Source organism: Alternaria ethzedia, assembly GCF_023757985.1.
Source record: "Alternaria ethzedia strain BMP 0044 chromosome Unknown scaffold_20, whole genome shotgun sequence".
NCBI classification, from domain to species: Eukaryota; Fungi; Ascomycota; class Dothideomycetes; order Pleosporales; family Pleosporaceae; genus Alternaria; species Alternaria ethzedia.
The window spans coordinates 496423-517405 of NW_026056213.1; the positions used below are offsets into that span (position 1 = coordinate 496423).

The 20983-nt window shown below is 52.7% G+C and overlaps 8 protein-coding genes across 8 annotated transcripts; 4 read left to right on the top strand and 4 right to left on the bottom strand.

Annotated features, from left to right (window-relative positions):
- Positions 1–1261: 1261 nt before the first annotated feature.
- On the bottom strand, positions 1262–2335 carry J4E87_007474 (uncharacterized protein; the record flags this gene model as incomplete). The annotated part of the gene is made up of 1 exon (XM_049379069.1): positions 1262–2335. The coding sequence occupies one exon, from the start codon at positions 2333–2335 to the stop codon at positions 1262–1264; it is 1074 nt and encodes a 357-aa protein (XP_049231339.1).
- Positions 2336–3080: 745 nt separating this feature from the next.
- On the top strand, positions 3081–4258 carry AMT16_2 (Phospho-2-dehydro-3-deoxyheptonate aldolase amt16; the record flags this gene model as incomplete). Its single annotated transcript, XM_049379070.1, has 2 exons — positions 3081–3086; positions 3140–4258. 2 exons carry the CDS (start codon positions 3081–3083, stop codon positions 4256–4258), a joined length of 1125 nt encoding a protein of 374 aa, XP_049231340.1.
- Positions 4259–4408: 150 nt separating this feature from the next.
- On the bottom strand, positions 4409–5625 carry J4E87_007476 (uncharacterized protein; the record flags this gene model as incomplete). The annotated part of the gene is made up of 2 exons (XM_049379071.1): positions 4409–5305; positions 5356–5625. 2 exons carry the CDS (start codon positions 5623–5625, stop codon positions 4409–4411), a joined length of 1167 nt encoding a protein of 388 aa, XP_049231341.1.
- Positions 5626–6219: 594 nt separating this feature from the next.
- Positions 6220–7422, top strand: J4E87_007477 (uncharacterized protein; the record flags this gene model as incomplete). The annotated part of the gene is made up of 3 exons (XM_049379072.1): positions 6220–6830; positions 6877–7252; positions 7303–7422. The coding sequence occupies 3 exons, from the start codon at positions 6220–6222 to the stop codon at positions 7420–7422; spliced, it is 1107 nt and encodes a 368-aa protein (XP_049231342.1).
- Positions 7423–8171: 749 nt separating this feature from the next.
- Positions 8172–9877, bottom strand: J4E87_007478 (uncharacterized protein; the record flags this gene model as incomplete). Its single annotated transcript, XM_049379073.1, has 4 exons — positions 8172–9353; positions 9404–9535; positions 9607–9790; positions 9837–9877. 4 exons carry the CDS (start codon positions 9875–9877, stop codon positions 8172–8174), a joined length of 1539 nt encoding a protein of 512 aa, XP_049231343.1.
- A 551-nt stretch (positions 9878–10428) lies between these two features.
- On the bottom strand, positions 10429–10718 carry J4E87_007479 (uncharacterized protein; the record flags this gene model as incomplete). Its single annotated transcript, XM_049379074.1, has 2 exons — positions 10429–10461; positions 10494–10718. The coding sequence occupies 2 exons, from the start codon at positions 10716–10718 to the stop codon at positions 10429–10431; spliced, it is 258 nt and encodes an 85-aa protein (XP_049231344.1).
- Positions 10719–16694: 5976 nt separating this feature from the next.
- On the top strand, positions 16695–17100 carry J4E87_007480 (uncharacterized protein; the record flags this gene model as incomplete). The annotated part of the gene is made up of 3 exons (XM_049379075.1): positions 16695–16731; positions 16777–16836; positions 16901–17100. The coding sequence occupies 3 exons, from the start codon at positions 16695–16697 to the stop codon at positions 17098–17100; spliced, it is 297 nt and encodes a 98-aa protein (XP_049231345.1).
- Positions 17101–19356: 2256 nt separating this feature from the next.
- J4E87_007481 (uncharacterized protein) lies at positions 19357–19937 on the top strand (the record flags this gene model as incomplete). The annotated part of the gene is made up of 3 exons (XM_049379076.1): positions 19357–19393; positions 19445–19858; positions 19909–19937. 3 exons carry the CDS (start codon positions 19357–19359, stop codon positions 19935–19937), a joined length of 480 nt encoding a protein of 159 aa, XP_049231346.1.
- Between the last annotated feature and the right edge of the window lie 1046 nt (positions 19938–20983).

The following is a 20983-nucleotide window of genomic DNA, read 5'->3' on the forward strand; positions in this document are numbered from 1 at the left end:
TGTAATCACCTCTGTTCACCAAGTTTGCTCACCAGCACGAACCAAAATGCGCATCGTTATCCTCACCGTTCTTTTCCCAGCAATACATGGCGCGATTGTCCCGGCTCCTCTCTTCTTTGGGAATCCGGAAGATAGTCAAGTCGCATCACTAATCGGGTTTCTGGAAACATACGTGGACCACATGCCTTCAACGGCGGATTCTACATTGACTTCTGATATTAGTCAATCTACTCCAGCTGTGTCAACGACGGTTTCATGTCCGTCTACAATCACAAACAATCACACACTCAACACTGGAAATACACTCACTTCATCATGGGTGGTAGATGGCCCTGGCGCACCCAAATCCGCACCTTCCCCAGTGACGCTTACCTCCACGGTATTGGTTGTAATCTCAGGAAGCGCATACCAGTCGCCAACCCCTTCCACTTCTGTCGCAACACCAACTAGCTCAAACACCGTGAGCCTCGTTGTCAGCATGACGACGAGCGCGGCACCCTCTACATCCGACTCTGTGGCTCTCACACCACCGTATACGCCCCAGGGCATACCACCAAGCCCCGAAGGTATACCACCGGACTTCCACAGCACATTGATACTTCTCTCGACATGGACATCACTCAAATGGAAACCACTGCCCTTGCCCATGAACCCGACATCTCTAAAGCCGACATCTACATCAACAAGGATAGTCACAGTCACTATAGAACAGCCAGCCTCCACAACAAAGCCAGTCTCTACCTCCAAAAAGCCAATCTCTACATCCAAAACGCCGGCCTCTACCTCCAAAAAGCCAGCATCTACGTCGAAGCCAGATCTGGGCCCTACTGTCATCACGAGCGTGATAAAACCGGATACGCGCTGCCCGTATCCTTATCCGCACATCTATTGTGGTAAAACGAAGACGACGTTGATAACGATGACGAGCAAGACGAGTTAATGAGTGAAGTCGAAGATGCGCGGTGCCGGTGTTCTCATCTTAGGAACTAGTGTTGTGTTGAGGTGTCGATGGCTTTGTCCACGGGTCGATGGGAAGTTTGAGTAGTCACTATTCTTGGTCAGGTTATTAAGAAAATGCGGCCATCAGATACGTGTGAGGCAGCATGTATTTGGTACATTTCTCCCATTCCTATCTGCCCTTAACGTAACAGTGCTTTCCCTGTTTTACTTTACTGTTACAACAGGAGATTATACTCCATACTAGTCACTGCGTAGCAGACAATTAATGTGGCATCGTCGCAGTGACCGCTTCAGCAACTACCTATCTTGTCGCCATTTCTTCCGAGACTTCGCGTCCAGCGCACTCCTGCATCATCCTGTCTTGCACATTCTTCGCAGCGTGCGCATAAGCTACGATGTCTACATCTGTGGCCTTGCCATCTGCGCCTCCGTCAAAGACCTCGTAACTGAACCAGCCCCTGAAGCCTGTCTTGAGCACTGCCTTCGCAACATCAACAACCGGTAGATATCCTCCATTGTAAGGAAGAGGTCTAAAATCGTGACTCCACCGTCCACGAGGTAACAAGCCGGCATCGTCACGCTCAGCATTGAACGGCTGAGGGGCTTTGTACGCATCGCTGATCTGCAACAGGTAGATCTTATCCTTGGGAATAGTAGCACTCAGCTCCTCCAAGCTCTTCTGAAATCGCTTCTCCAATTCCTCCTTCGACACATCTTCCCGCAGGCCAGATGCCGTTCTAGGATCGCCCCACTCTCCACCTGCAGTCTGGAAAGTATCAAGACAAAGACCGATATTAGGACGGTCTACCTGCTGCACAATGTTCCAGACGTCTTTCCAATCAGGAGCATGCGTCGACCAACACCAGTTTTCATAAGCCAGTCGGAAGTTGTGTTCCTTGAGCATATCGCAGAGCACCTGGAGATCAGAGACCATCTTGCTCCTATCCAGTTTCTCGAGCGGTGAGTCTGTCGATCCAACTTGCAGCATATCCGTCCCACATGCCTGCATGATGCGGATCCAGCCGCGAGCGCGCTCCATGGCGTCTTTGCGGCCGTCGGAACCTTCGGGCCAGCCTTCGTAGTTGGCAAAGGGCTGCAACATCATGATCCCGAGGTTTCGCTTGTCGCATTCTTTCTTGATCTCGGCGGCTACTTTGCATAGTTCGTCGTAGTTGGATGGTTCGACTTCATGACCGAGGAGAGTTTGGCCGTAGGACAGAATGTCTGGGAAGGAAAGCTCGACTGCACTGAAACCTGCGGCGGACATGGCGTGTAGGCGCTCGAGGAGTGGCGGAGGGTTCGACGGCGATCCGAGCGAGCATGTCGCGTAGCTGATGGGGATGGATTGAAGGGTGGTGTAGTCGAGCGCGCCCATGGTGGATAATAGTTAGAACAAATTAGATGTGTTGGTAGTATTATGTCGTTACAGTACAGGGCGGAAGTTGAAGTTGTGTATGGGTGAAATAGCTGTATGCTGGCGCGCAACGGCTCTTTCGGTATGGCATGGCTGTGACGTAGATGTGGTGGGTAGCGATGACGGCACACTTGTCAAAGTCTAGTCGGCAGCTCGTACAAGCTCTGTTTGGCTGTCGAAGCAAATCTAGAGAGGCTTGGAGATAGCCAGATGTCTGCTAGTATCCATGGATCTATCGCTATATCTCGTGAGAAAGTAAAAGTAATGTCCGTCTTAACGGAAGCTTCAACGAGCCCCGCGGTCATCACATTCGCGGAAGAGGCATCTACCTTTGCTATTGAACATGTGGGGAGATTTGATAGTGGGAACCAGTCCAGTGCTTTGTATTTCACTGCACGTAGCCGTAAATATATCAAGGTAAGGCCCGAACGGCCCTTTTTACATGCTCGGTGTGCGGGCGTGCCTGGACCGGCGATGATGATTGAGGCTCGACCCCGCGCCACCTGAAAATCGGCGCGAATGCACCAATGAGGATCCCGCCGACTGCCGTCATACCAGAAAACATTCGACTCATAAGGTCCGGTATCGTCTGCAAGGAGAAGAAGAGCAGATAAAACCACTCTCGCCGTCCTGTTCAGCGCTCCCACTCTTCCCTCTTCCGTATACCCGACAATTGTCCAGTAGATCCTACGTCATCTCCAGAGACATGTCTGTACGTACACCACCATCACCATCGCCCCCAGTCGCTCTAACACGTCGTCGCAGTTCCACATCCAGAACCCAGCCGTGGGCGACCCACACAACTCGGAAGACTGGCGCATCAAGGGCTACAACCCCCTCACGCCGCCCGACCTCCTCCAGAGCGAAATCCCCCAGACAGCCAAGTCAAGAGACACGGTTCTCAAGGCGCGCGACGAAGCCGTCGAGATTGTCCAGGGCAAAGATGCACAGAAGCGGTTACTCGTCGTCATCGGCCCGTGCTCCATCCACGATCCCCCCGCCGCCCTCGAATACTGCGACCGGTTGATGAAGCTCAAGGAGAAGTACCAGGATGATCTCCTCATCGTCATGCGCTCCTACTTGGAGAAGCCGCGTACGACTGTAGGCTGGAAAGGTCTCATCAACGACCCGGATATCGACAACAGCTTCAAGATCAACAAGGGCCTGCGCATCTCAAGACAGCTCTTCGTTGATCTGACAGAGAAGGGTATGCCTCTGGCCAGCGAGATGCTGGATACCATCTCTCCCCAGTTCCTGGCCGATATGTTCAGCGTAGGCGCAATTGGCGCCAGGACCACGGAATCGCAACTTCACCGTGAGCTTGCGTCGGGCTTGTCCTTCCCAGTGGGTTTCAAGAACGGCACAGACGGTACGCTCGATGTCGCTATTGACGCTATCGGCTCCGCGAAGCACCCCCACCACTTCCTCTCTGTCACCAAGCCCGGTGTGGTCGCCATTGTCGGCACCATTGGCAATGACGACTGCTTCATCATCATGCGCGGCGGAAAGAAGGGCACAAACTACGATGCGAAGAGCGTTAAGGAGGCGCGCGAGAAGCTAGAGTCCAAGGGCATGAACTCGCGCCTGATGATCGACTGCAGCCACGGCAACTCGGAGAAGAACCACATGAACCAGCCCAAGGTTGCGCATGCGATTGCTGAGCAGATCGAGGCGGGTGAGACCGCGATTATGGGTGTCATGATTGAGAGCAACATCAAGGCTGGTACTCAGAAGGTACCCAAAGAAGGCAAGGCTGGCCTCGAGTACGGCATGTCCATCACCGACGCGTGTATCGACTGGGAAACCACCGAGACGGTGCTCGCCGAGCTTGCTGAATCGGTTGCGAAGAGGAGGACTCTGCTCGGCCAGAACGGCACCCACTAAAAGGTCTTTCTCTCTTCACGTACTATGGTCTGCAGGCACGGCGTAAGGATGGGGTCGGCGTTGTCAAACGTCATATACTCAAAAGCATGTACATGGGTCTTGGGTACGGATTACGATTCAAAACATTACAGGCAAACGCTATACTATTCACTACAACTCCATGATCTCTGGTGTATCGTCGTCATCGTCGTCTGTGCTGTGTCTGGGGTACTTGTCGTACCAGTCTCGCGGATTACCGCCTGGCAGACACAGTCCCAGTCGCCAGAAGTAATCGCGATGGGCAAAGAACAGCTGCCAGAACTTGAAGCGGGTGGGCACGCCCCAGGCAGGCTTATCCTCATCGCTCCCGGCAATGCAGTGCGTATCCTCGTCGCCCTCGCAATAGTGGATGTCGGCTACCGAGAAGGGTAGGCTTGACTCGGATATGAATATCTCTTCGCTGTGCATGCTGAAGCCCCATTCCGATAGCGGCAGCAAAGGTACCGGGTCGCCAATATGAGTGACACGGTGGAGTTTGTTATGGTCGTGGTCCGTGGTGATGCCAAAGCGCTCATCTACGTACTTGTTGAAGTGCTTGTTGCCTAGTCGTGGTTCGCCGAAGGTGGTCACATGGGGTTCCCATCCACGAGCCTTGAAGTCTAGCCCGGCGAGAGTTGCTATAGCACCGCCCAAAGAGTGTCCCACCAAGACCAGCTTGTAGTCGGGATACTTCTCCATAGCCTTGGATACATGTGGCAGAACCACCTTGCGTGTGTTGAGCCAGGAGGAATAGAAGCCCGTGTGCACAGTACAGTTCTCGCACTTTGGCGGCTCTGCAGGTGGCGCATCGTCATCTACGTCTAGCACAGGCGCAATGAAGTCTGAAGTATCGTCGTCATCGTCGCCAGGGTATGGCACGTATTCTTGTGGGATGGTAGAGAGGTCCGCGATGGTGTTGGCGACAGAGTAGGTGCCTCGGAAGGCGAGGATCAAGCGTGGATTGGTACGAGAATGCGAGAGCGCGATATAACCGCAGGAGTCAGACAGGAAAGGACCAGTATTCCATGCCTGTGTATATCAGCACCCCATGCGACACATTGCTGGATGCAGCGACGTACCGTGACCAACTCGAACGTCTCAAAGTCGCGGTCTCCACAGCGGCTGGCGCATTTGAACGGCTTCTGGATGCCCAAGCCCGCTGTGCCTACACAGTAGGATATGTCGACAATGCGCGCGAGTTCTTCGAGTTCCCAGAAGAGGGCCTGCGAGATCAGCGTGGTGTCATTGCTGCGGAGTAGGGGCTGCTGCGTCGCATCGCCTCTACCGCGGGCGACGAAGGATGCGCAGAGCACAAAAGAAGACAGGAACAGGCCGCGTAAGATGCCCATCAGTAATGTCGGTTCACATATCCACAGGCTGGGCGGTATTGGAGGATGGGCTTGGTGGTGAGGTCAGAGGGACGGATGTGAACTAGTCGCGTGAATCGGCTGCGTGTGAAGCGTCCCGAGGTCACCAGGGGATAACAAGGTTTGTCCCGTATGCCGCCTGCACACAAGCTGTGATGCTATGAATAACACTCGACGTAGATAACTATCCGATGTTGCTTGCTATCGAATTGTTAAAGCACAATGCAGTGCAGCCGTCGGGTGAACACGAATTCCGGTATGCCCAGTGGCGTCAGCGCCGAGGGTCCCAAGCCAGCGCCAAGAACGGAAGGCACTCTGTTCGCGCTTTCCCGAACCTTGGAAGCTAGTGACATCATAGGGTGAAACGAAAGCAACAAATGGGTGGTTCATATTTGCAGGCTACGGGCTGCACGCTGCTGACACGATACCACCCTTTCCCTCCCCCCAAGATACGCCGACGCGTACAAGACACACGCTCACCCGTTGGCATCCGGACAAGACGCGACCGACTTCTCTTGTCTCCGCCGCATCCGCACTTTTCTCCTGGGCACTCCATCGTGCCACCGCTGCCACACAATGGCCACCGAGCAATCATCAACAGAGCCCTTGAGGCCCGTGACGCCTGCCGCCGATGCATCACGACCGACGACGGCCGGCCAGGCCGACACGCTGCCCGTCCCCGGCGTACAGGTCGACGGCGTGAGCGACGATGAACGAGAGCCGCGCAGCACGACGGCCGCCAGCAACGACGCCAACCTCACCCCAAGCGCACAACCGAGCCGCGCCCCGTCGCCCAATCCCCACGCCCAGTTTCCCCACACGCAGGTCACGTACGAAGACCCGGACTTCACCCGCCCGCCGCCGCTCAACTACACGCTGCGCACGCGCAAGAAGTCCATCTTCTGGTTCTGGACCCTCATCATCCTCGACTGCGTCTTCATGCCCATCGGCCTCTACTTTGGCATGTGGTATGGCCTGACGCGCGACCAATTGTCCGCCAATGCCGTCTTCAGTATCAGCACCGCCTTGCTCGGAACCGTGTCGATTGTCGAGTACTTCATCCGCTTCCACAGGCTGTGGAAGAAGGGCTCCAGTTGTAGGGTCATTGGTGCGCAGAGATGGTACCTCGACTGGTTCCACTGGAACTTGTCGGTTGGTTGGTTCTTTGTTATGATTGAACTCATTGCGTAGGTCCTCTTTCCATCTCGAGTGTGCCCAGCTAACAGCTCGCAGTGGCACATGTCCTCATGACCCGCCCATCCGTGTCCTCGCCATGCCAGCCCCGACCATGATGTTTGCCATCGGTTGCGAACTCCTCCTCGTGGACATTCTGCGCATCATGAAAGTACCCGCACCGTGCCGCATCTCCTCGCTACCCCAGGGCGCGCCTCTCCGTCCGGGTATCTACGCGTACATTGAAGACATTTGCGCTGTCGACGGATCCGGTGGTACCGAGTTCCGCCAGCGATTGAACCTCCGTTACCAGGCTAGCAAGGGCTTCCGCACGATGCTTCACCGCTTGACACTCTTCTGGGCCATTGGCGCCATCGTCACAGCCGTGGTTTGCACAGCTATCATCTTCACCATCCAGCGAGACGCTGCCTACGTTGTACGTAATTCCCTTCTCTGCATGGCCTCTTCAAAACTAACACTGTTCAGGTCGGCTGGGTTCTCCCTTTCCTCTGGGCCGGTATCTGGACCGCCATCACCATTCCCTGGGTCCAACGTGAACTCAAGAAAGAGTACGAAGAATGGACCACGGCCAACTTCAAGGCCTAAACGGCTTAGATTCCCTTTTTCTTATCATGTACAATACACATATATCACTAGGATGCAAACCGACACAGGAGTTCTGCTACATTGGCGATGGCGTTCGCGGGTTCACATTGGATTTGGGCCGTGTTGATACATTAGATACCACTTTTTTCGCGCAAAACACCAGTATCGCATTTTCCACGTCGTAATTTTCATTCATCTCGTGTATCTTCGCGTACGCGGTATGTACAACCTACCTCATCGCATCCACTTACCCACTCTACTCCACCCACACACTTCCAACAATCCAACCCTCAGCCGCAGCGTACGTACACGTCACATCAACAAAGCCTATGCAAACCGTTGACATCACGACATTCGATCAATGGAATCACCCCCTGTTTCGAATGTGGTTGATCAATCGTACGAGTAGTGCGTTTTGGGTGAGATAACTCGTACAATCCGGCTGATAACATGAGCTAAGCTTTTACCCGATGACATCGTCCAAGGTTTTATGATGCATGGATCCACTTCCCGCGTCTTTCTTGATGCGGATTAGGGAGCTTGGTAGTTGACGTGGGAGTTATTTCCGGCATGTGACGGACATGATATTGGACATGATGGGTTTCTTAGGTTTACGTCGGGTGCACGATGTTGTGTAGATACCTGTCGTCGCGATGGTTAATCGTTGTTGTATGCGCAACGTCGCGTCGCGTCACTATCTTCAACAATGGTCTCTAGCAAATCGGGTATCAATTGTACGGCCGTCCACCCTACTCTTCCATCGCATCTTCTCCGTTCATCTTGATCTGCTGCTTCATACTTTTATCCCCCTTGACACCCAATCTAACAACTTCCACATCCCAGCTCTCCATATCTACCAGTACGATCTTGCCCGATGTTCTGAACTTGGGTACGCTGACGAGCAATACCTTTTCTCCAGCAGGACCTTCAATGACTCTCTTCTCAAACTTCTTCTGGCAGCCGGCAAAGTACACGTGCGGGCACTCCTTCAGCATCAAAGGATCCTCGTCTTGGAACGGGTAGCACCATAGTGTATCCGGGGCGGTAGGGGCTACACAGCGCCAGCGCAGCATCATCTCCATAGCCTCTGTCGATTTTACGCGCTTAACGTATTTGAGCAGGTCTTGGACTGTTTGGCCTCCTGTACCTAATATGCGGTACCCGTCGATGTCGCCTAACCAAGGGTTTGTGACTGCGTCGAAGCCGTTGAGGGTTGTGTTCGTCTCTATTGGGGGTTCGGCGTAGAGGCGTGTCTTGGGAAAGAGTGCGGGGTGCAGAGGTTGTTGCGGTAGGGCGACGTTGGAAGGATCTGAGGCTCCTGGGAGCATGGTGATTGGGAGCGAGGGAAGGATTTCGCAGAGGAATTCATCGAGGCGCGTGGTAGGTGCTGCGTTGTAGGATGAGGCATCGTATCCGTAGTGTCTTGCTGCGCTCTTCTTCGCGGCAAAGTCTTCTCGTGAGAGGATTGGGGAACCTTTTGCGAGTGAACCACCTGCTATGACGAGTCGTGTTATCTTTGCGGCCTCGGCCTGCGTAGCTGGATCTGCAGCTTCACCAGTCAGGTATTCGACCAGTAGATCCAGCGAGACCTCATCGTCGTCTGCGCCAGTCAATTCCAGACCTGAGACCAGGGCTATCTTTCCAGCCCTTTCCCGTTTTGGCGCCTTCTGCTTCTGCTTTGACAGCGCAACATCGTCCCGCTCCCACCGCGGTGGTTGTCTCGGTAGATCTGCGCATTGGGTTGCAATGACCATGAATGTGCCGTCTGCTTCCTCCGTGCCCAGTGCTGCTAATATGCATCCCGTTACAAAATGTTGGTGAAGAGGCTCGCCTGTAACTCTGAGACGACCGGACTCGTCTTCCAGCATCATCTCGTCGGCGCCGGAGGAGGATACGTAGGTTTCGCGATGAGGGGGGTCCGCTATCCAGTGCTGTCGAGTGTCAGGGATGATGCTTTGTGTGTTCGCGAAGGGGACTGTACATCTTTCTCAATGTCGTTCAACACGTTGGGCTTCTCGGCCATCTCCATGTATACTGTCCCTACCACCCAACAAAGCTCGCCTTGCCTCACATCCAGCACTCGTTCGACGAAGGTTGCTTTTTGCCCGCCTAGCTTTTGTGATGTTAGCATTCCTTTATACCGTGAAGTATGCATCCCCACTCCCACAGCTTGTTATTGCATACCTCGAAGTCGTTCCACGCATCTTCAGCTCTCTGCTTCACCGTCTTCTTCAATTGCATTAACCGCAAAAAGTACATATCGGCGAATTGTTGCGAATAGTGGCGCTCGGTGCCCGGTGGTAGTACGAAGTCGTGTAGTGGGTTGTACGCCGAATGGTTTCGAGACGGTGCGGGCGGCGCATCCTCACTGTTGCAGTCAGTATTGGGCTTCCAGGTGAATACAGGCAACGTACAAAGGCTCGCCCTTGAGCAGCACATCATTTGATCCGGTCATTGCAGTGGTGAAGTAACTGTGTTGGAGACGTGGGCGCGCTTGTAAAGTTCCAAAGTTGCAGATCGCGGAAGTCGCGTCGCGCGTCATTCACGCCATCCCGAAGGGGAAGTTTAAGAGCCCCACTCTACTTACACCTTCCACCGCGCAACACTACATTTTGTGGAAGTCTTTGACGCCTCGCATAAGGAAGAATAGAAAAATACTGTTCTCCACAGGATCTGAAGGTAATGTATACTTTTTCATTATTTGTTTGTGTTATCATCTGTAGATAGTGCAGATGGCTATCCTATCAGTGTATCTGCCTCGTCTCTTCGTAGACTGTTAGCCGTCGACCATTTCCAGGCCTCGACCATTGCTATACACGAGTCTAGTCTATACATCTGACCGCATCCGTCTATACCGATTATATGTTGCGCCGAAAATGCTAATGATCTCGTCCCGAGACCCTTGGTGCCGTAGTAACGCCGTAACCATATGCGCCGATGTTGAAACCAAATCAATTAAGGGTGGTTGAAAGAAGGTGTAAAGTCGAGCAAGCGCGCTGCAAACATCTAGAGCATCTGGTATCTCGTCAGGATGTGGTTCTAGCATACATTGAAAGGTGTGTGAGACTTACGAGAGCAACACCGCCAGCAACGATGAGTCCAAGGGCTGAGCCGCCGAGGTTTGAGGCTCCACCAGTGAAGGGGAGAGTTGAGGTTGGGCTGGCTCCAGTAGGTTGAGCAGCGCCGGTGCCGGTAGGGTAGTAAGCGGAAGCTGTGGCAGTTCCGTTCATGGGAACGTATGTGGCAGTTGTGGTGGCGGCGAGCGCAGCGACGATGGAGATGATGGAGAACTGCATCTTGATTGTGATTGTGTAAAGGGTTGCTGTTGAAATGGGTATGGATTGAAGGTTTGGATAGCGACGACAGACTTCGATAGTAGACTGGATGAGATAGCTGTTGGATGACAGTTTGGTAGAGCGTACCACAGCCGTGTTTATATCATCCACGCCTCTGTCCACAATTACACCAGCTGCCAGCGCCTTCTAGCCATCTCCACAAGCCTACGTACACCGGCCGCAAACAAATCCACATCCCAGCCCTCCGTCACCCAGCCTTACAAAGCCCCTTGGATCCATCGTAACGGGCGATGAGCCAGTAGCACGAGCCTGGACGCAGGGTCACCCAGCCGACGGAGAGGGCGTTAGCTGTCAAAAGGCTGGGTGTTGCGCAATTCGGCGGGTCCGCGTGGCATGAAAGCAGGCTGGAGCGCTATTTTTGGCTGCGCCCCAGCCACACCCATCTCAGATCGCGGCTCTGCGGGTTTCGCCTCATCACTTCTCACTCTTCTCATTCGTCGCCGTTTGACACTGGCCGACAATGTGTCGATAAGAATTCTCTCCTTCGTGGGCGAAGTCTGTTGGCGTCATTACTGGGCAGGAATTGACAGTACGTCGAGTTGCGAGGTTGCGGCGCCGCCGTTGCGTAGCATCCAGGTAGCCGCCCCGTGCCGAACGCAACGGTAACTCTGGGACCACTTCACCAAGATCTCCATCGAGGTGCCAACGCCGGTGCGTTTCGCAAGAGAGTTTGCTAAGCACGATTGCGCAAACTGATGGTTCTACTTCATTGGATTACCTACGTGCACCACCTGGGCCGCGTCCACTGCTCATGTCCGCTCCCTGCAAAGCCGGCTGGCTGGACCTAACGGTCGAGAATCCTTGAATGTTCGAAATACTCCCGAAGAGCTATATCATTGGCAAATATGAGCCTCGCGCTGGTTTACATTGCGTACGCAAAGGTAGATTGGGCCCCACATGGAAAGGAGAAGGTGCAGATTGAGGCAATTTCAAACCACTCTTTCCGCCCCAATCTACCGGAAATGACGCAGACAGGCGATGTCTTGTTTACTGCTCTAAATCTACAGTGAAGCATGCATCCGGTTCGTTTACCTCAAGTCGGACAGCTCTTCGATGCTCTGATCGTACCGGTGTTGCACCGCAATATCCCATATAGTATCCCAATCGGCACACTGATGAGACGTACCCCAGCCGTTGAATCCAAATTCGTCAGGAACAACGGAATGCTCCAAAGACAAATCTCCTGCGCACATGATAGCCTTGGGGAGCAGTGTTAGCAATCGCATTCCTCCCTGGAACATGACGATGCGGATAGTCTCACCTGGCGAAGATAGTCGAAGCAATGGTTCACATGCGACTCTGGCGAGAAGGTCGCCCTCTTACGTATTCCAGTAGCAGTCTCATTCATAAAACCTTCCAGTATGCCGAGTCGCACTCGAACGGAGTCCTACGATCGTCAGCTAACAGTCGTGGCAGTAGCTGCGCAAGACTGACCAGGCAATGTAGCTGATGGAACATCGACATCGAATAGACTTCCGAGCCAGAGACGTTTCGATTCTTGTAGCTCGACGGTAGCTGGTACCTCGACGGATCAGCTACAGAGATGATGCCATCGTCAACTGTGGGATACCAGTCAGTCCTTGCTGTCGGATCTCACACCGGGGTAATAATACTGGGCATGAGAGCCGCCCATGCGGGCTCTCCCGCATCTTTGGCCGTATAGTGGAACTTTGGATCCACATCAAAAGTAACAATGCGGGATGGCACTGGATACCTCTGTCAGAATAGCTTCTCATCAAGCATTTGTTTGCTGCGACACATACCTGGCAGGAATGGCAACAAGTTCACCACATGGTTACCGTAGATCGAGTGCCTCTGCCCCATAAACCAAGCCAGGCTACCGAGAGTCACTATCCAGAGAACGAGGGAAGCACCGAAGAGGTTCTTGTACGAGAAATACTGAGCGAGAGTGTGCGGCGGTAACTGAGACAACTCTGTTTCCTCGTATGGACTTTCAACGGAGACATCGTCCGATAGACGAGCGTAAGCCATCACTGTCTTTTCCGTTGACTTCCCAACTCCAATCTCCGTTATCCAGTCTCAAAGTTCAAAAGTGTTAATCCAGTTGTTCTGATGCGCTGTGCGCCTTTTCGCTACCACAATCTCGCAACGAGACCCCTCTTCAGCTTTTTGGCTCCCGCGCTTCACCAATACATCATAACTCTGATCATGTCAACATTTTTACTGCGCACGTACGTTAGTGGTGGTCGTGTGTAAGCTGACACACACCTGACGGCTTCTTTCTCCGCAACCCGCCGTAAGCTAATGCACCTCTGTACAGCAACCTTCCTAATCAGCATAACTTTCTTCCTGGTATACGGTAGACGTGCAGTAAAATGCCATCAGCAATGGTCACGAGCGGTTGTACCCGCCAACCCCAGCTTGGGAGCGGCCCGTGCCTTCTGCTTTGCGGGGACTTCAGGCTATATTGATGCTGACTACGGGTGTGACACGTCGTGCTACTGCTTGAAACAGTAAAGTTGAGAGGATGGGGGAAGGTGTCGGTTATCAACTTTTGCTCGTGGCGTTGGCTAGGTTCAATCGAGGTGGTGATAGTCAATGATGGGTACAGGCGCCGCTTTTAGTTGTTGACGTCTTTTGCTTCAAGTATTGTATTTTCTTGGAGATGCTAGACATCTGCTAGGCTTTTTTTGTGTATGGTCGTGGCTTGTACCTGGATACGTGGGCGAATTTCTCGGTACATAATCTCCCTACTGAGATACGAAGAGAGGAAAGACTGGAAAGTAGTGGCGATAAGATGACTGCTATTTGGACACTGATATAGGCCTTAGTATGGCGGTTCTGCGGAGAAGAATATCTAGCACTAGTCAGTATCACATTTCGCTACTAAGATCCAACGCGTCCAAGGAGTCATTGTGAGAAGGCAGTCGCGTATAAGCTAAGCTTGGAAAGCTTGGTTGATTCAAGTCTGACGCTCACTTGCATGTGCATACTCTTAGCTGCGCAAATCCGGTGTTGGCTTACGGCCGAGACTACGACTTCATTCGACGATCCGTGTCGACAAGCGAAAAGCCGAGTGCTCTTTCTGCAAGCTTTACTACGATGAGCTTCTCGCAAAGGCAGCCACAGCAAGCTAAAGAGATGGGGTTGACGCGTTGCATGGAGATGGTGAGTAGGCAGTGGACTCTATCAGCAGTGTGTGCGCTTCTCTACCTCTATTCGGGAAATGCTACTCTACTCAAGTCTGAGATCGACTCACCGACGACCCGAAAGCTCTTCGTGTGTATGCAGAAAGACCACAAGTCTGTATGCAGCATCAGCAGATGAGCACTTCGTCGGCAGCGCGGTCCGTTTTGGAGGAGCTGCACGCTCAGTACGACGACTACGTAGATTTCGATCAGCTTCAGCATCTATATAAGCAGTAGGTGATGGCATCTAGCTCGTTAACAAGCTCGCAGATTCACTCATAAGCTTACCAACTTCCCATCGTCTTCCTCAAAACACATACATCAACACCATGCAGTTCACCACTCTCGCTGTCCCCCTCATCGCCCTCCTGTCTTTTGGAAGCGCTGCTCCCAGTGAGCTTCGCGACCGCAGTCCCGCTCCAGTCTCGAACCTCATCAAGTACCCCGCTGACCACAGCATCGATATGGTCAAGCGCGCCCATCTGGAGGCTCGATGCGACGTTAGTTGCCCTTGCAGCTGGTGCGGCATGACTATCTGCTGCGAGTGTACCTGCTAGACATCGATGGATTAATGGCCTGGGTAAGTACTCTGTCAATTATTGAGCACCCAAGTTGGACTAAGGCTTCGTTCGTCCATAGGCGGTATGACTGCTCGAGTCCTGCCCCTGATGACATTGAATGAAGATCATTGCAGATTACGAGAGGCCGGTCACTCGTTTACATAAATTTGGCAATTCAGTGGTTCAAGATCTCGTGTGAACTCTTTACATGATCAATGCATGTGCTTGCAAGGCTTGTCTGTCCCTGTCTGGCAAAGCGAATGCGAAATCTTTGGATGTCACCTGGATGCTACCTCAAAGGTGTATAGCCACGTCAGATGCCAGGGGCAATGAGTATGGTTCGGTGGATGTACTCTTAAGACCTGTGCTTGTTCGATCGCGCATGCAGCCCACTGTAACGAGATGACAGCAAATCCCCGAGCTATGTAATGACAAGTATCGGCATATACCTCAAAGAGAGCCTGGCAATGCGACACTTGATCTTGCCCGCTGAGACAGGCAGGTGCATGAACACATCAGCCTTGGCTTGTCGAGACGCCCTGGCAGGGTCTCGCTGGCAGAAATTTTCCGCGTCGACGCCTCATCCATCCTATCTGCTGCAGCACGTGACACATGCCTTCACCGATCAAGTAGGAACGGAGAAGACGCGATTAAGCTCAAAATCCAAACGTCTAGCGTCCGTCTATGCGCAGCCGATGACGTCGGTTGTGGTATTACACGTGGTGTGGTGCGGCGCAGAAGCCGGGAGAAGTCGTGCGGTCCCACGTCTCTTGCAGGAATCGCGCATGAGGAACTAAGTCGACAGTTACATGTCCGACTTGCATATCCTTGTAAGGCGCGTATTGTGGGCCTCCCGAGGATTCTCCAAGGTTTGCATTGCTGTATGCACGTGCATTGTGGCGTCGATTGGGCTAGCGCAATATAATCTGTACGACACGTCACTCTGACAGTCATCAACAGCCACCACTTCCAGCAGTTCGGAAGCGTTCCATGAACAACACAACGACTGCCAGCGCAGAGCAGATGAAGATTGAGGGTGTGCTAACCCCGCCTTGAGCCTCGTGTTGTAGATCGACTCAGCTGCGCCTTCCGCTTCAAGCGCGCAGAAGCGAATACCGAACAAGTGCCGTGTTGAAGAGTTGGCTAGCGTTCAGCGTGTCGGAGGGTTTGCGAGTACACCAAACCCATGGCCATAGCACGAACATCCAGGAACCGGACAGCCTGCAGAAGTGTGATGTGATATGGGCTGCATTCGATGCACGAACCTGGTGATCCTAGGGCTGAGCGGTTCACGCCAGGAACACATTCATTGATATTGACACGCCGTTCTAGGCAATCGCATATGCCACCTCACCTCACTCATGTGGGTCCAGTTGGAGCCATGAGCTACCCTAATCCCACGTTCTTTCGCTTAACGTTGCATTGCTGCGTATGCGACCTTTGCAGCTTCAGCACGCGGAGCATGCTGTCTAAGATGACGCGCTTTGAGATGGCATCTACAGATACGGTACGGAATCGGCACGGCCCTTTATTCATCTAACCGTAAGCGGGCCGAACGCCGATGGAACTATGGGCCAATCTGCGAGACACATCTGGCATTGCATCGGGGCCTTGAGAAACTAGCATGGCAGCATCTCTCGTCGTCCTCCAGCTGCCAGCACATCGCTTGAACCAAGCTTAACAAGGTAGACATACTCACCACCAAAATTTATCCGTACCAGCTCATTGGTCTCTACATCCCAAACTTGTGGTGCCGAAAACACGCAGCAATCCGTCGTAGTGTCTGTACCGGGTTCTGGCGGTTGGAGTTTCTGCCTTGCCGCGTTCTCTTCTCGCTACCCCCGCAGTTGCTCGCTGAATGATGTTTCTGCCGGCCAATTATGGCGGAAATAGGCCTGCCAACGCAGCATAGTATCAGCTTCATGCTTTGTTCCCAAGCACATATGTGGTACGGCGGCTGCAGGCTGAATCTTTTTGAGATGGCCTTGTGGCAAAAGCGCTGGCCGGCCCTTACAGGATACCGAAAGTGAGGCTCTAATGTTTATGCCGGACTATAAACAGACGAGGAGATATGCTAGAGCGAGTGTTCTTTCCAGCCTTCGCACACGCAGTTGATCCTCCAGATCCCCACTCACGAGTCACTACCCCACACCAAATCCCTCGACAGCATCGCATTTTCATCCTTTCCCCCAAACCCATCTCGCACAATGGCGGCACCAGAGAGTTACGTTCAGAAGCTTCAGCGTGCGCAGACCACTGTCCCTGTGAGGGCCCAGCTAAACTTCCCAGACTACTGCGCCACGAACCAGATCGCCCAACCTCAGTTCCAAGATTACAGCGACCCACGAGGTATGCAGCCATCCGCTCTACATGTTGCCCCACCATTCCCGACTCTGACTGACTCTCCTATCAGGTATACGGACAGCCTGGTCCAGCAGTGTCTTCGTACACGGTCGCGAATACCGAGCCCACCTCTGGCGAGACTACCGCTACCTCGAACAGTCCCGAGAAGAAGCCGCCGAAGTCGCTTGGAAAGCACTCAACTCCGCTCCTCCTCCTACGAGCACCGTGGTCCAGCCGCAATACACCCGTGCCTACACGACATCTCGATAACTCTTCGGTTGCTTCCGCATAAAACAACAACAAGACTCAGGGGTAAAGGGCACTCCGGACTGCGCACTCGTCAGGAGGCCACCCCCTGAAGGCTCTGTTGCTCAGACGCACTGTCACTATGTGCTTGCCACACATTTTGTCTCTCGACCGACTTTTGCTGCGACCTATCTTCTTCTGATAGCTGGTTCTATACCCTTTTCCCTTTTGCGCTAGGTCTCTACCCTTCTTCAGCACCACCAACCCGACGCGGTGTGTACTTTATTGTACCACACTGTGTACGGTATGGTTCCTGACCGCCCCGTTCCTTGTTCGGTCTCATACTGTATCTTATTTCGTTGGAGGTTTTTTGTCATTTTAGTAAGCGATCAATCGGGGCTTGGGCTATCTGGTTGTTGAGCATCGCCGCCAAACTGCCAGTCTCACAGCATCCTGTCCCCCTTTTAGGAACGGATGTAACTACGCACTATCATTCAGCAGCCGTATTCCAATAAATCCACACTAAATCACAAAACGTGCTCACATGTGTCTGCTTGTTGCTAACTGGAGAATGTGCCTCGAGTAGCTTCAGGCATACACATTGGGACCCTCACTGCCTACTTCGGAGGCGATACAGACAGTTTGTATGTACTTCAAACAGACCGGATAGTGCCATGAGTCATGCTCTTTGTTTTCTACTGTGGAACTTCCGCTTAGGCAGTATACCAGAGCAATCTCTGTGCTACGACACCAGCTTCGAAGAAGCTAAATATTGCTCGAACACTTGGAGTAGACAAGATGCAGGCCGTATGTGATGAGCACCGAAACGTATCACACCAATAGTTCTAACAGCTCCCCAGCCCCTGGAAATTACACATCCATCGAAAATGCTCAAACTAGTATAGCCTTTTTGAGCTTTAGCCATCGCCATACGAGTATATGTCAACCTCATTGGAAAGCCACATAGATGTCGGTCAATACCGAGTGTAAGCTATGACTTGGCTTTCGAGAAACCACTGCACAGTAAGTCAACACTATTGATGCCTCATCCTTAATCAGATCACCGTATGTCTTCGTCAAGTACCTTGTCGTCTTATCACTAGATGTACATAGGATGGTGAGATCTGCGTCATGATGTATACGCCACCTTTACTAACGCATCTCAAAGTCCTCGTCTGAGATTAGCCCAGCGAGGATACAGCTCACACGTACGAGAGTACGAAGGGCTATAGTGAAGGATCTCCTACGCTGCGTAGTTATCGCTGCAGCGAAAAGCATGCGATAAGCACCAAAGAGCAAAAGGAAATACAAATAAGACAAGCGCGAACCTGACAGAAAGCCGTTCTTGAATAATCGCTAAGCGTTCGCATATCGCAACACCAGCTTGAATACAACATGGTCCAGCCAGCACATCCCGCGACTTATACAACTCTTCAAGACTCCAATTGCCGTCAAGATGTCAGAAAGGCGGCAGATATCTCATTGCCAAGTACACTATGCTCAGCAATACCCCCAGCCTTAAGCGTAGGGATATCCACGGAACCCCGACATTCCAAGCGCCAGGCCACACAATGCGACACATGCTCAGTCTGATCCCCCTCCGCCGCATTCATGCCAACCATTACCCATCTTGGCATACCCCAAAAACCCCATTGGCCGACACCGCCATCTTCTAACGGACCGGAAACCTGAGATGTGTTAAGGCATTTCGAGGCAAGAACATTGCGTAGTGGCTGAGCAGTGGGGTGGGGTGAGGCTGAAGTGCGCTAATAGGTTCGCTTACGACGCTTTCCTCCTTCTCCTTACACCTTTTCTCCACATGTATCACGGAACGGGAGAACGCATAATGTTCGCTGTGTTTTGCGTTTCCAAACTACGTGCGTGGTGATCGTCTGCACCGCGCCATTTGTAGGCTAAAAGTAGATGCGAAACGTGCGTGTTGGTAACATGGCTTTTACGCGAGGCGTAAGGAATGCTATGCTGCCTCGTCGCCATACGGACGTGATTGCCTGTTGGGGCATTGGTGAGGCGGCAGTGACATCTGTGAGTTTCGAGTTGGCGCCCGTATTTACTTGTGTGAAGGGTAGGGTCAGCTTTTGCGGTGCTGAGGTGGACATATATATGGAGCGTCTCCCAGATACTGACTATCATCATCGATACTGAGGCAATTGGCATCCCTATCCTACAAACAATACATAATTTTACTTCCCGGCGAAGATTCAATACATCAATTTAATAAAACACCCCATCAATCGAAACATCAACACCTATCAACCGAACATGGCGCCCATCTTCAAGCTCCTCGCTCTTCTAAACCGTGAGTTCATCCCCCCAAGCCAACCTTCTCCAATACTAACCTCACCAACAGTCTCCCTATACGCAGCAGCCCAAGGCACCCAATTCATCACGGGCGTATGTGCATCAGACGCCGAGTGCGCCTCCGCGTGCTGCGGCTTCACATCTGGGAAATGCGCCGCACCCTTCGTAGCCAACGAACGAGGTGAAGGCTGCGGCTTCGGCGACGCACAGCCAAACAACAATGCTCTGAACGGCGCAGGTGGAAATGCCAGTGCGGATGCGCAACCAGACGCTGCTGCTCCTGCTCCTGCTCCTGCTCCTGCTCCTGCGGAGAGTAACACTGGAGCTGCGGCGCCGGCGGCAGCAGGCACGCAATTCATCACTGGAGCGTGTACATCAGACGCTGATTGTGCGTCAGCTTGCTGTGGGTTTAAGAGCGGGACATGTGCCGGTCCAGTCGTGGCGCAGGAAAGAGATGGAGGATGTGGGTTTGGGGACGCGCAGCCGAATGATAATGCGGCGAAGGCGTTGCAGGGACGGAGGCTGGGGAGGAGAGGCGCTAAGTATATGTAAGATGCTGGGGAGGAGAGATGAGGTGTAGTAATGTGATGACGGAGACGAACATGGTGTCATTATGAATGTATGCAAGCACTTCTACTCTTGTCCCATAGGGTGCTTGAAATAACCGTCTCTTTCTTCGTAACAAATGACAAGCTACATAGCCAACGCGCACCAGACTACACATGTACGTCTGATGAAAACGTTTCCCATGTGTATGGTAAACATGCCGGGACTAAATCTGAGTAATCTGCCCGAATACCCCGGGTGTTACGCGTCTTGAAGAGAGCCAGGAGTGTACGGTGATGTACGAGGCCAACCGTTGACCTGGTTTTGCATCTCGGTGAGCTGGGCTGCGGGGACCCTTTGCCCTTCCTAAAATAGCCTCGCAATCCAGATGCCAGGTTTGATCAGTCTTTCAACGTTTGTTCTCTGAAGCGTGTAAGACCAAAACTCCCGGTCGATCCGTGGACTTGTAGCACCAAGGGATATGCTTGCATGCATCCCTGTGACTACCGGAGCAAACCCCGCCTAAGTTTGTGAAAGTTTCAGTAATGTCAGCATGTCGTCGCAACAATAACAATGCTCAATCACAGATGCGTGGGTCGAGAAGGGTGTAACGTGTAAAAGCAGCCTCACAACAGAGGCTAGCTCGATTCTCTTCTCATATTGCATACCCAGCCAGGTGTACGCCACTAACATGTCTAACGCCCATTTATACTCCGGCGCTCCAATGCATGTAGAGAATGCAACCCAGTAGGAGAGAGCCCCATGTGTACGCCAAAACACCCCCTCGAGTAATGTAGAAAAGACTCGATGCCGTGCAACACAGAAAAGGTGGCAGAGTGGTTTGCACATTCCCGACAAAAGGTAAAACAATATAACAGATGAAAAGGGATATCGAGAAAGGATGTTTCGAAGCGAAGTATGCCGAAGTCGTGAGTATGGGTCGAAGAGACGTGGTGTGCTTCTGATGGGATGTTAGTATTGATGTGGGATGGAATGGGAGTCGGTAGGAGTGACGTACGGGTGCATTTCTGCAGCGCTGCCA